Here is a 14396-nt window from a genome sequence, read left to right on the forward strand (position 1 = left end):
GATTTATAATAATAAGGTCCCCATTTATTGAGTTTTTACCATGTGTCACATGTCCTATATGTGTAAACTCACTTATCCTTTATAATGGCCTATAAGTGTCATTGATACTCATTTTCTACAAATATGCTTTAGCTCTAAGTTTAAAAATCTTGCTCATAATCACGCAGCTTAAGCCCTCCATTCATGACATTTTAAGAAGCCCAGAACCTCTCTGCTCTTTCCAAAGATTTATTTGATAGGACTGGAACTTATTTCTATCAATTTTTTTAGTTATCTTCATTCTGGTTTGTCCCAATACATGAAAGCATCTAGCTCAACTTCATTTATCAATTTACCACTAACCTCGTGCTGGAGTGGGTTTCAGATTCGTTGAGGATTTGGATATATTAAGGGAAACTCTGACTCAGACTTCAGAACACACTTTCATAAAACATTAGAAATCACACTGTGAGTGTTTTTAATTACCTGAAGCACATGGACTCTCCTACCAGAGCCTGGTTCCTGCTACATTGTTGGGACCTGCCTTGGGTCCTTATTTTTTTGTTTTCCTTCTGTCTTGGCCAGCTACCATTCCTGTTCCCAATAAGCCCCAATAGTAAGACAGATACCTTTGTCTGTTTTTAAGCCACCACAGGAGAACTGAGCATTTTTGTTAATATCTTACACTGTGAAACCCATCTCTCTACCTGTTCTCAATCTGGTCCTCTCTCTCAAGTCCTCATCGATGAAAATATGAGGGCAACTTCAGTCAATTTTCTCACTTTTAAAATATGTTTTCTTACTTTTCTAAGAGAAAAAACAGGCTAGAGAACAATGATTCACTGTGTGGAGAAGAGGGCACATACACTTAAGGGACATGAGGTCCTGTAATCACCATCTTATTCATGAGTCCCCATATAACATTTCATTCAGAGTCACTCAATTGTGACCTCAACTAGCACAACTAAATCTCCAAGAGATTTATTTTTGGGTATCAGATGATGTGGTGCACCTTTTCCCTAAAAAAGGTAAAGTATAATTCTTTCCCCCTGGAATGTAGACTGGCATCATTTTTTACACTATTTCGTGTCTATCTGACTATCTTATTTTGAGGAACATATTCTTAGACTCCAGACACTACACTATAAGGAAGCCTAGAATGTCCCATATGGAAGCCTCCTGGAGAGGCAGGCATAAGTGCTCTGGCCAACCAACAGGCAGCATCAACTACCAGATGTGAGTGAGGAAGCCTTTGAGGTGGCTCCATGCCCAGCCACCAACTGACTATAAATGAGTGATCCCAAGCAAGAACTGTGGAGTTAAGCCTGGTCAGATCTTCGAGTCAGAAACTACAATAATAATCAATGATGGCTGTTACTTTACTCATAAATCTGAGGTCCTTTATAAAGCAGACATCAATAATCAGAACATGTGGCAAATCACTTCCAACTCTACTCCATTTTTAATGGTGGGGACCAAAGCGGGTTTTCTTAAAGGTGGTGATTCTGCTTGAGTGAGGAGGTTTCCTATAAAAAGTCCCCCTCGATCTAGAGGGTCTCAAAAGAAATTTCACTGCCTAAGATATTATGGTATTTAGTCCTACTATCCATTTTTCATCATCTTTGTGTTTTCTCCATTCCACATTGGAGGGGCAATTCTAGGAAGTGGTGATATGATGGCGAGTGGCGGGGGTGGGGGAATCTCAAGGTCATCTGGAGAAGGATTGCCAGGGTGCCTGGAATTAAATAGTAAATGTCCTATAAACAAATGTTGGTTAAGTGAAATAAGTGTTACTTTAGGATCTCCATATTTTCAAGACCTTCTGGATGTCACTTTTTTAATGCCTAAAATAGTGTTGGGCTATCCCTAAATATTTCTCAGAGTTCAATGTGTCTTTACATAACAATGAGAAACATGGGCTCCGGAGTCCAACTGGGGTTCAGTTCCTATGGACTTACTAGCTGTCTTATCCTGAGAAAAACATTTAATCTTGTTAAGCTTCAATATTTTAATGGGAAGAATATTAGTGTATATTTTCACACAATCACTGTGAGAATAAATATTATTTTAATTTCTTAAGCATAGTGTGTAGTACCTAGAACATACTTACTATTTGTTACCAATTGTTACTATTCCATTTTTCACCTCTGCAAAAGGGAGAAATTATTCTTGAGTACTGTAACAAGAAGGCAAACAAACAAACAAAAACCTTCAATATGTTTCCAGTTCTTAGAGTTGTTTGCTTTGGTTTCAGCACTGTCCTAAAACTTGGCTCCTCCTGTGATATAAATATTATTTTAATATTTATCCTGAGGTCAGGAATTGAGAATCCTTGAGCCTTTGTGGATTTATGGTCTCCCCAGCCCACTGTGCTGCTCTTGGGGGGAAAGTGCATTACTCCCTGCAATTCTGTTTCACTTGGGACATCCTGTGACCAACGTAAGACTATGAGAAATTACAGGAGGATAAGGATGGGACAGGTGAGCCCAGGAAGCCTCCAGAGCTGCTGTGTGCTCTGCTCATGGTCAGTTGGCTTTATCCCTAGAGATTAGTGTCAAGGGGTTTGTTTATAAAATAGAGATGACTTTGTGAACTAAACATCCTGGAAATTTCACTGACAACCAGTATTATCTTTCATAAAACCTAACACCTGTTCATTGGGAAAAATTCACAAAAAAAGAACTCCAAAATGAAGCAACAATAATAAAACACCAGAATTTCATTTAGAGTTGTCTACTCTTCACATGTCAGGCATTCCAAAGCTGGTTTTTTGTTTGCTTTGTCTCAGTTTATGTGATTTCCCTCCCTCACCAAAAAAAAAAAAATATATATCAATAGTTCTTTATATTAAAATGTTTCTTCTTTATCCTGCTGATGTAGTTTTTATTTCTTGTCTGGATGTTGAATGATATGGTATTTAAAAGAAGATATTTTGGAGTCACCCAGAGCTACAGAAAACTAGTTTTCAGTTGAACAAAGGCCTTGTTTTGGTGTCCTGTAGCAACTGTGCTCCTACCAGCCTGCTGGTCCTCCTTACCCTGCACATGGCCGGCTTCTTATGGAAAACCTCACCTTTCATCCCATGTCGGTCTTGGGGCTCATCTACACATTATTCTATCTCATTTTCCAAACCAGATTTAACTTTGAAACAAAGTAGAAAAAATTATTCTGGACAGTCCTTGGGAAATTGAAGAAGAGAATTCATGTTGTATATCATACAGCTGGATGTTTATAAAGATGCATCTTTATGATTTTTTAAAAATTTTCTAATGTTGATGGACCTTTATTTTATTCATAATGCCACAGTCTGGCTGGGCACAATTCACAAGCTACTTGTCAAGCATTTCAACTTTATTTTTAGAACACACATGCCGCACCACATGAGTTCTTCAGGAATTCCCTCAGAGCCCAACTGCCACCACTGGCTTCCGGGGAGCCTCTCAATCCCCCACTCCTCCTGCTCTTGAGGCCGATTGGCTGGGTTGCATGGACGGAGCCAAAAGAGTCCTGCAATGAGCAGCTCTGTGGTCTGAAAGGGCAAGGAAACAGCTCAATGAGAATCACCACAGAGGAGCCAATCAGCTGGCAGCTAGAAGTTTGCTGGGGCCACTGTGAGCCAATCAGCTGGAAGTTTGCTGGAGCCCCTTCGACTGTGGCTCTCAACATCTCCCCCTCTCTGTTTAAACAACAAGCATATGGCTTAGGAATCTTGCCTGCCTTAGGTTGTCCAGTACTACATATGGTCCATACCGGTCATCGGATGAGCTAACATCAAGGCGTCAGCCTCCTGTTTTAGGTCGGTACCATTGCAATTGGTATTATTGCAATTGGTATTTATACGTGATGCTGAGAATTGAACCCAGTGCCTCACACATGTGAGGCAAGTGCTCTACCACTGAGCCACAACCCTAGCCCCTGTCTTTATGATTTTTTAAAAAGTGTCTTCCTTAGTCTTATCCTTTCTAACCTCTTTTTCTCCTTTATATATCTACTTTCCTCTTAGAATCACTGTTCTCACCAATTAGATCTCACCTTCAGATTGCACAGCCCACACAGGAAAACACATACAATTAGCTCTCACTTGGGAGGGTGAAAGTCTTCTATACCAGTAGCTTATGAAAGTGTAGATTCAACAAAAATGTTGATGATTATGATTGGAGGAAGGGGGTCAAATTACTCAGATAATAACAAAAAAAATTAAATCTTGAAATGAGGATTTAAAAAATATATGTAAAGCAATTATAAAAAAAAGGAAATTGATTAAACTACACTACATCCAATTTATTTTTCCTAGATATGGCACTATTTGGCACCTGTCCTTTCTAAGGATGAACAATCTTAACAGGGAAACAAGAACAATAAATCAAAAAGAACTTTAGGAGATTAAGGAGAGGGTTATTGATTTTATTATCTTTATTTTTGGTGGTCCTGGGGATAAAGCCCAGAGATGCTCCACCACTGAGCTGTATTCCCGTGCTTTTTATTTTTCATTTTGAGACAGGATCTCACTATGCTGCCAGGGCTGGCCAGAATCAGGATCCTCCTGCCTTCATCAGCTTTCTGAGTAGCTGGGATGATGGGGGAGGGCCACAGTCCCCACAAAGGTTATGATTTTAAAACTGCAGTTTTTAAGTTCAAAAGTTTGATCGTTAAGAGATGAAACGTGTGAGGAGGACAATGAAAATTCTGGTGACTACACAGCTGATGGGGTCCTGTTGGAGCAATTGTCTTCCATCATGTGTGAGCTTTTCCTCCCAGGGGAGAAGTGGCCAAGCACAGCGCAAGTGCAGAACCTGGATGAGCAGTTCCTCAGAAGTCAGCTCAGCCTGTCCACAAGGACGTGAAGTCAGATGATAAGGGCACACACCAGCACGGCACCTCCTGCGATTCCTAGAGTGCATGGTCTTTTGTTTTATAACCTTTTATTTCTTCCTATAGATACAGAGCATGAATGTTATGAGAAATAATCACAACACAAAACTATTTGTATTCAAACTCTAATACAATCAGCTCTGTAAGTTGGTTATTTTCATGTGTGGAAATACACACACACACACACACACACACGTATATATAACCATGGACTACTGGAATAGTGTTAGTGTTAGCGGGTATACATAACCAACAGATTAGTTTTCTTGAAGGCATCTGTTGTGCATCAAGTGAGAATACTACATCAGTTAGTGGAGAAAAAAAATGAGTTGCTTATTCTGTAGAAGCTTAGAACTCATTAAAAAAATGGAGAAACAAAGGGACCATTGAAAACAGATTATTTCAAGAGCTTTGATAACCCCATAGCCTTAGATAGGATAGATATTGATGTGAATGAGTGGTGCTATTAAGAACTAATGAGTATCTCTAAGACTAAAGAATTTTGAATTCTTTTACTTTCAACAGATTGATATTCTTTATTGAATTTAAAACAAGAAACTAAAATAATACGAAAATAGTATTTACATTTAAAAACACATTTTAAATATAAGTTACTTCTCAAAAGTTAGCAATGGTTGCATTAAAATGATAACTTCAGTAAGATCTCAGGGAAAAGAGGCTTATGTTTGTCTAATTAAAATAAATTTTCTTGGTTCAACTGATTGTTAGAACATGTTGAGGATTATTGCTTGGTAATGAGAGAACTAACAACTAGATTTTAGAAAATACCCAGTTGAAGCAAAGTAACTTTGTCCAATGGAGATATATTTGTGTGTGTGTGTGTGTGTGTGTGTGTGTGTGTATTATTCATATATATATATATATGAAATTTTTACACAATAAGCTTTGAAGTACTAGTAGGACACTAATTTACATAGCTATAAAATGTTATAAGCATGAAGTTGAGATTTGATTTATACTCTCCAAATTTCCAGAAGCAAGAGATAAAAGAATTCTTCTCTTAAAATAATTAGATACAGCAATAAAAAGCCTAGTCCACAGCCAGTTGCCCCCAGTCTCAGATTTTGACCTCTTCACTTTTCTCATTATGTGCTACAAAGACACCACGCCTCTCTGGATATTACTGAATCATGAATTAGCCATTTATTTGCCATCAGTATGTTTCAGTAATCTCCTCTACACCGCTGAATTGCTCCTTAGGTTAAATTGCAGTACATTTTGATGGGTCTTTGGTGTTTTCCTTTGATTTTGCTTTTGAAGAAGGCCTGTACTTTCCAGTCACATGTCCCGTTATCCAGGGTCCTCCTCACAGCACCTGCCGGGATCACCCTCACATTCTACTGACTTCCTGTCTGCTTACCCATCAGCCTGTATCCACCAGGAAGGCAGTGGATGTGTCTGCACTCTACGTATTTATACATACAGTGTATAAATCAAAGCCAGTAATTTATAGGCACCTAGGAAGTATTTGAAGAGTACATGCTTGATTAATGAACAGAATACCTATACATTTTCACATGGAAACAAAAGGCATATTTATTTGGTCAACATGCTATTAAACTTTATTTCAGTTGTTTCTGACTTTTCATAAACATATCTGATTATTCTGGTGAAGATTGTTCTCGCCATTTAAATATTCCCTTATTTTTTGGCAGCAATCCTATCTTAATTCAGTTAAACAGTCATAAACATTTGGCCATCAAGTACTTGGATTCAATGAAGCAAGGATCAACAATATGCTAAAAAGAAGGGCGTCTGCTCTGATGTGCACTGAAGAGCACAGGTTTCTTCCTGTACTACCTCTCTTGAGATGTCTATTATAGACTACTTGTTTGTGTCGTCCTGAATTCCTAGGTTGATTTTAGCCTCCAAATAGTTAGCACTGGAGGGTGGAACTCTTGGGAAGTAATAAGGTTTAGATAAGGTTCAGGGGATGAAGCCAGGAAGGGTTCATGGATTTGACAGGAGGCTGAGGACATAGTTAGGTTTGGATGTGAGGTGTCCCTCAAAAGCTCATGTGTGAGATTCTGTAAGCAGATTCCGAGGAGAAATAATTGGGTTGTGAGGGTCTTAACCCAATCAGTAAATTAATCTCCTAACAGGAATTAACTGAGTGGTAATGGAGGCGGTGGGGTGTGCTGGAGGAGGAGGTGGGAATTGGTGAAGTGGCTTTAGGGTATATTTTTGTACTTGCCAAGTGGAGACCTGTCTCTCTGCTTCCTGGTCATCATGTGAGCAGCTTCCCTCTGCTACACTTTTCCACTATGATGTTAGGTTCACCTCGAGCCCCAAGGAGTGGAGCCAGCCTTCTATAAACTAAGACCTCTGAAATATGAGCCCTTAAATAAACCTATCCTCCTCTACAGTTGTTCTGTTCTGGTCCTCAGTAAAAAACCTGCCTAAAACAGTACATCAGCAAACGAGGAGGCTGGCTCCCCCCAGACGTGCCTTGGGCGTTCCTCACCAGCCCTCAGGAGTGTGAGCAACAGCACGTGGTGTGTAAGGCACCCGACTCTGGTATTGTCACAGCATACTGAGACCCAGTGCTCTCTTCACCTCTCTCGGAGGCTGCAGGTTCCCATTCAGTCCTGCTCCATGTACTCCAAGGTGCTTGTGCTCAGGGCTTAGTGAGTCCTTCCAATACATCTGCATGGGAATCCTGTGGGGAAGCTTCCACTGTGAATCTGGATGATCCATGGGAAGAGGAAGATCTGGGGAAGAGCTGGAGAAGGAACCAAGGCAGAGTGTGTGGGTACACTCTCAGGGAGGGCTGATCTTGGAGAATGGGAACATATATGTAGGTGGATCCTTGGAAGATGTAAAATAAAAAAACTGTAATTAAAAAAATCTGCAGCTAGAGATGTCCTTTATCCTGAGGTTTAGATGGTTTGAAGAATAAAATGCAGAACACCTGTCACAGAATCAGTGATGCACTCTGAATAGGGACCGTTTGGGTTTCATTGAAACTTTACTCTGAAGTATTTTGATGACTTTGGCAATTGATTTTAACTCTTGGTACTTTAGTGTTGTCATCTATGAACTCTTGATCTATCAAGATCAATGCATAACCAAATGCATACTATAGTTGAATTTCCAAACAAAATACATGTAATATGTTAATAATAAAACTGGTAATTATTTTGAAAAAAAAATAAAGTATTAGCAATGATCTTCTTTACTTGCTTATCTGCGATGCTACCCACAGAGTCTGCTGCATAGTAGGTGATTGATAAGTTAAAACTGATTAGGTTTGATGAAGGACTAAAACAACTTCAAATTGGGTCCATAAAAAAGCAAGTGGTCTATTAACCTTCTTACTTGGTAGCAACTGTCAGGAGAAAGCTCATCAAAACATTCTTGGGCAGATGTAGTATGCAGCAAAATGGCTTTATTGAGATGTTGATTTCAGGCATAGAAGGAGGGAGAAGTTCATTAGCAGCACTGGATCATGAAGACATAAAGGCGTTTAGTTGGCAGCAATGGTCTCCTGAATCCAGTCCAAGTATTTGCAGACCTTGGTGTAGACTCCAGGTTTGCCCTTCAGAGCACAGCCCGCGCCCCAGGAGACAATGCCCTGGAGCTCTCCATTGCAGGCCACAGGGCCACCAGAGTCACACTGAAGAAGAAGGAAAAGAAAATCAGAGCTCATGTCCATGTCCAGGGGGCAGAATGGGCTGCACAGGCTTCTGTCCTTATCCTTGGGCCATTGTTGCAGACTGCCGATCCTCCATGGGACACCTTCTCTACCCCTGGAAATCCAGCCCTCAATCTCATTATACCTATTATTCCTCTTTTTCTGTAGCCCCTCCTATTTCTGTAATAGCTCCATAGGCTCAAGCAAAGGTGAGGACTGAAGAGATTGAATGCCATCCCGCCAGCCCTGCTCCTCTTAACAGCTATTCCATTCCACCAGATACCACTCAGAAGGGTGCCTGGATATCAGGGCTTATGCATCATCTTCTTTTCATCTATTTGTCCTTAATATTCATCATCAATATCACAGAAAGGAAACTTGTCGTTGTCTCAATGATATTGCTCACTTCTCACAATCATTCTGGGGGTCAGTTTTACAGTATTCTATATTTCAGAAAAGGGAAAAGAAATATGATGGAGAAGGAGAGTGAGACAGAGCTGGACAGAGGCAGAGAAGCAGACACTCACCTGGCAGGAGTCCTTTCCTCCCTCCAGGAAGCCCAGGCAGAACATGTTGCTAGTGATCATGCCAGGGTAGGCCTTATGGCAAGTAGGGTCAGAGAGCACTGGAGCGTCCAGGCACTGCAGAAGATCAGGATATTTGACTGTTGAGTGAAACAGTGCAAATGGAAGATTACTCACAACGTGGCTGAAAAAAAATTTTTTTTCCCACCGCACATCCTGTCTTTCAGGATGATCCCCTTGTTATCCCAGTTGCCAATGACTTCTAATTTGGGAGAATTTTTTTAGTTATAATCAATAAGTTCTTCCTGCTCTAACCATAAAATTGGTGGGCAAGATCTCAAGTCCAGAGACTGTTTTGTAAAGTGGGTGTACACTTCAGGCAGTAGCAAACCCCTCAGCCCCTGTTTCCCTCCACAGGCCTAGTTCTCTGTGTATCACTACACACACTTAATTAAATACAGTTACCTCTTACAACAAGTTCATGTCTGTTGTGTGCTCTGCATGCCCTCAGGAAATAAATCTTCCCCACTTAAATAGTGTACTCTAAGACTGCTTATTTCCAATAATAACTTCTGTTAAAATTTGGATTAGTAATCCTATGTGTATTTGCCTCTTAGGTTCTGAAACTTTGTACCTGTTTTCATGGTGACATTTACCTCCAGAGCTCAGTGTGTTGCCCCAGCCAGACACAAGACACTCAGTCCCCGCAGTTGGACAGGATCTTGGCAGAGAGATAGTGGATACACGAGAGCTGATGGTAGCAGGTGATTTCAGTTTCAGAAGCATGATGTCATTATCCGCAGTATCCTTTGAATAGTTGGGGTGCGGGATGATCTTGGCGGCATCAATGAATTGCTCATCACCCTCAATGACATTGATGTTGTGTTCTCCCAGACGCACTTGAATGTTCCTGGTGTTAAGAGTTAAAAGTTTCCTAAGTATGAACAAGAACTTCTCCTTCTTCTGATCCCCTAATCATGAGCCCAAACCCAGGTACCATTCTCCTCAAAAACTCTCAGTCCCATGGGCAATCTTGTACTTAAGGTATTATTGTGCACTACCAAATGTGGAGCAGGCCAGAGAATTCCTTAGGTAAGTTTCACTGCTAATAACTAATCACAACCCATCATCTTGTTAAAACAGTAAGGTATAGGAATAGAAACCAAACGATCCAATAACATATTTGGAGATGAAAAGGAGATTGGTGGAGATTAACCAACACCTGCCACTTCTCCACCAGTTAGTGTCACTGAGTATTGTAGGGTGATGAGACAAGAGTGAGAATTATAACAGAATACTTAGAGAGTGGAAAGAATTATGCAATTTTAATGTTTCTCTGTGCATACATGCATTTTATTATCTCCACATACCATTGTCTTTTGTTAAGTGATGATGGGTAGGACTGTATTGATTCATATTCTTAAGCTAATTCTGGGGATAATTCATCTGCCACTGTTTCCCCTCATCAAAGACAATAAGGGCATTGCAGCATGAAACTGTCTCTCACAAGTATTGCATCACACAATACTTGAGGGAATAATTGGAGTCAATGTCAATGAGGGTGATGAGCTATTCATTGATGCAGCCAAGATCATCCCACACCCCAACTATTTGAAATCTAATGTGGATAATGACATCATGCTTCTGAAACTGAACTGCATCTGAAAGCTTTGCCCCCCAGACATCACACTGTGGTTTGCCCCATTGTGCTCTAGTGGTCCCATAGAATGAATTGATCTTAGAGAACAGCATTTGAGCATTGGTCACTTACGGCCTGTAGCAGTGAGCTGCCGACAGTACCCACTGGTCACTGATGAGGGAGCCACCACAGTTGTGGAAGCCAATGTTGAGGGACACCTGGTAGGGCAGGGAATTCTTGTCACAGGTGTAGCCCCCCACAATCTTGTCATCATCGCCATCAATGGGAAGTGCAACTGACAGGAAAAAGTTGAGAACTTTGTTAAACAGATTCATCTTGCAATTTCTACGCCACCATGAAGTTTTTGCAGATTAACCAGAAAAGAGATGGCAATTTTTTATTGTCACAATGAAACAGAATAAGGCAATTTAAGGTATGTAATATTTAAAAAATATTTTAAAAATATTTCCTATCTTTACAGTAATATTACTGCTAATTAGCATCTAGTGTTTTAATTTATGCTTTAAATTTGACATTTCATGTTCTTATGTGTTGCTTTCACACACACACACACACACACACACACACACACACACACACACACACACTTTTTACACAGTACATGCCTGACTACCATAAGGAATGCTTTTTACTCAAAACCCTGCATCCCAGCCATGGAAATAGGTAGAAATCTCTCTAGGAATTTTGTTGGTATATGTCTGTGCTGGTGGATGAGGTATTGGTATTGGATAGCTTTCTCCATAAAGTAACAGAAAGACACTTTTAGAAGCCACCTGAGAATATTATGTTCTGGAAGGAAATAAAGAGTTCTGTACTTTTATTCTTTCAATTTGTCTCCTTGGTTCAAGTCTAAATTTCCATTAAATCGTCTGACCAGAACATTATGTTTCCCCTCCCCCACACTGCCCTTAACTCATTCATCTTTGTAATATTTGCCAATGTCTCTGGCATATTCTAGTGTGGCACACTGATTTGTCAAGATTTCTTACTATTCCAAATGTCTGTGATTCTATTATATGAGCTCTATTTTTCCAATATTTTAAAATGAGGTTAGGAGAGAAGTTTCCAAACATGAAACTACAAGTATCAAATTTAAATCAACCCAATTTAGGAAAAAAATAGTATTACTTTTTAGTAGTATAAAAATTACTGGTAGAGGGGAGGGGGGATAGTAGGGGATAGGAAAGTTAGCAGAATACAACAATTACTAATTGGGCATTATGTAAAATTGTGGATGTATAACCAACGTGATTCTGCAATCTGCATTTGGGGTAAAATTGGGAGTTCATAACCCACTTCAATCTAATGTATGAAATATGATATGTCAAGAGCTTTGTAATGTTGTGAACAACCAATAAAAAAAAATAAAAAATTTAAAAAAAAAAAAAGAAAACTTTTCATTACCTACAAAAAAAATAAAAAAAATAAAATCTTGACATTTAAAAAAAAAATAAAAAAATAAAAATTACTGGTATCAAAATAGAAACAGTCATTTGTTTATTTTTTTTTTCATGATTTAAGGACATGTGGAAATATCATTAGGAAAGTTGTAACAAAAAATACCTAAAGCTTTTATTCTTGAAAATAATAAATAAATACCTTTGCCTGTTAGCTCTTGGGTAACAACTAGCTCTTTAGTATCCAGGAGACCCAACCTTTGACATTCACAACCTTTTCAAGAGGCATAAATTAGTTTCAGTTGTTAATTCCAAATTCTTAGGTCAAGATGTGTACTCCTTTCACGTAGACTCTTCTTTCCCTATCTTTCATTCTTCATAGAATTTGCCAGGATTTCCAGGACAAGTTTAGCTTTTCTATGCTGTTTATTTGAACCTGTCCTGATGACTATAACCTTTGTAGGGAAAATAAAATGTCAATATCCCTAAACCTGTATGCCTGACCCTGCTGTTTAGATATTTCACCCTTCCTGAGTACAGAGCCTGCATCCAGCATTCATGGTTGCTTTCTTGAGCACAAGGCAATCTCACACAGAGGATCAACACCTGCTGATTGTTCATTAAAAAGACTCACCAGCAGCTCCCAGGAGAGCAAGGAGAATGAAGGTCTTCATGGCTGCTCACTGAGTCTGGACTGGGAATGGGATGGAGGCTTTCCACCCACAGGTATTTATACCTACAGTTTGTCATTGACACCCATGGCCACAGGAGCCAGGAAAATGATTTCACTGGAAACTCACATATCTAAATTTAGATTCACTTCTCTGATACAGAAGGTGACTCAGCACCAAATTTAAACATCTACATTTTTCCATTTTTCTTGAAGGTTGTGAGAATGGAAATCAAAGAGGCACCTGGTGGGAAGTATTCCCCACAATAGGAAAATAATTTGGATTGAGGTCATAGGTCACAGATCACAAAGCTCCAGGTTTATGCATTCCTAGACAAAAACCTAAGGTTCTTTGTTTTCTCAAGTGTGAATGTTTGTCCTAAAGTATATCTGGAACTTGCACCCTTGGTGTTAATTGTTTGGCTCTTGCACAAATCTATATTTTCTCCTAAGAAATGATGAAATTGTTCTGATTTTAAATTATAATAAAAAGAGTAAAGTAAAAACAAAAATAATAACTTGTGTTTAAATTACCTAAATTTTTCTCTAAGTTGGGTATATAACAGTTCCCTTATATTTGTGGTTTCATGTTTTGTGGTTTCAGACACCCGATCAACCAGGACCCAAAAATATTAAGTGGAAAATTCTAGAAACCAATAACTCACAAGTTTTAAATAACTTTAATTATAGTACATTGTTCCATTTGTTGTATTTTATTATTAGGCATTGTTTATAAGCTCTTGCTTATAAACAATTTGAACACTTATAAATAATTTGAACACTTCATAGGTATGTATGCATAGCAAGATCATCCTACGTAGGTGTTGGTAGTAGGTGTGTGATTTCAGATATCTACTGGGGACCCCTTAAACATAAATATATAGGGGAGACAGTTTGAACTCTATCAAACTCAGACTAACTTCCAGGAGTATACAGAATTTTGAAAATTACAAGAAATAAGTTCTTGGAACAAGAATGACTAGAACTGATGGTGGAAGGACACAAGTACCAAGAGTTACTAGATTCTCAAGGCAAAATAGCCTCTAGTTGTAGAAAGTACCTGGATTGTACACCTATAGCATAAGTCTCAAGTTGCCTACCAGGACATTTTTCCATTTGAGCAAATTATCACTCTTGAAGTTGCTTCTCATCTTTTTGTTTGTTTTTTTTTTTTGTTTGAAATTTTGCTACTATAAAAACAACATAGTCAAAAGCAGTTTCCCAGCCCTGACACTGTTCACATTTTGGGCCAGATATTATCTGTATCCAAACTATAGCATCCTTAAAAATAAGCTTTGAGAAGTGACTAAGGTTCCATGTGAAGTCACATACATATTTACATATATGGTCATATATGATTACATATGTATCTATAATTGTATGTACATATTGGTCTCTCTGGATTGTCGGGATAATGTTAGAGGGATTATGTAAACATAGTTATTCTTGTGGAAAGAATTTGTGCCTCAAGGTTAGAAGACTACATCAATTAATGGGAAAGAGTGTGAATTATCTTAGGATTTGGGAAGTCGTAAAAAATATATTGAGAAACAAAGGGATCATTGAGTACAGTGATTCCCTACCAGTATCTGGAAATCCCATTCACAGAATAGAAACTAAAGGTGAATAGACAGAGCTA

The 14396-nt window shown here is 38.9% G+C and overlaps 1 protein-coding gene across 1 annotated transcript; it reads right to left on the reverse strand.

Moving 5' to 3' along the window:
* Positions 1-8102: 8102 nt before the first annotated feature.
* LOC101966003 (cationic trypsin-3) lies at positions 8103-11004 on the reverse strand. The gene is made up of 4 exons (XM_005342156.4): positions 10802-11004; positions 9687-9940; positions 9034-9170; positions 8103-8488 (listed from the first exon to the last, which is right to left on the reverse strand). Exons 1-4 carry the CDS (start codon positions 11002-11004, stop codon positions 8339-8341), a joined length of 744 nt encoding a protein of 247 aa, XP_005342213.2. The 3' UTR covers positions 8103-8338.
* Positions 11005-14396: the final 3392 nt, after the last annotated feature.

This window comes from Ictidomys tridecemlineatus, chromosome 2 (assembly GCF_052094955.1).
Source record: "Ictidomys tridecemlineatus isolate mIctTri1 chromosome 2, mIctTri1.hap1, whole genome shotgun sequence".
In the NCBI taxonomy this organism is placed as follows: domain Eukaryota; kingdom Metazoa; phylum Chordata; class Mammalia; order Rodentia; family Sciuridae; genus Ictidomys; species Ictidomys tridecemlineatus.

What these genes read in the sequence shown, in the direction of transcription:
- LOC101966003 (XM_005342156.4), bottom strand. Translation starts at nt 11,004, where the DNA reads ATGAATCTGTTTAACAAAGTTCTCAACTTTTTCCTGTCAGTTGCACTT. An exon ending in GCAGCTCACTGCTACAGGCC is followed by an intron (nt 9,941 to 10,801) that starts GTAAGTGACCAA and finishes TCTTAACACCAG; the next exon opens with GAACATTCAAGTGCGTCTGG. An exon ending in CAACACACTGAGCTCTGGAG is followed by an intron (nt 9,171 to 9,686) that starts GTAAATGTCACC and finishes TTCACTCAACAG; the next exon opens with TCAAATATCCTGATCTTCTG.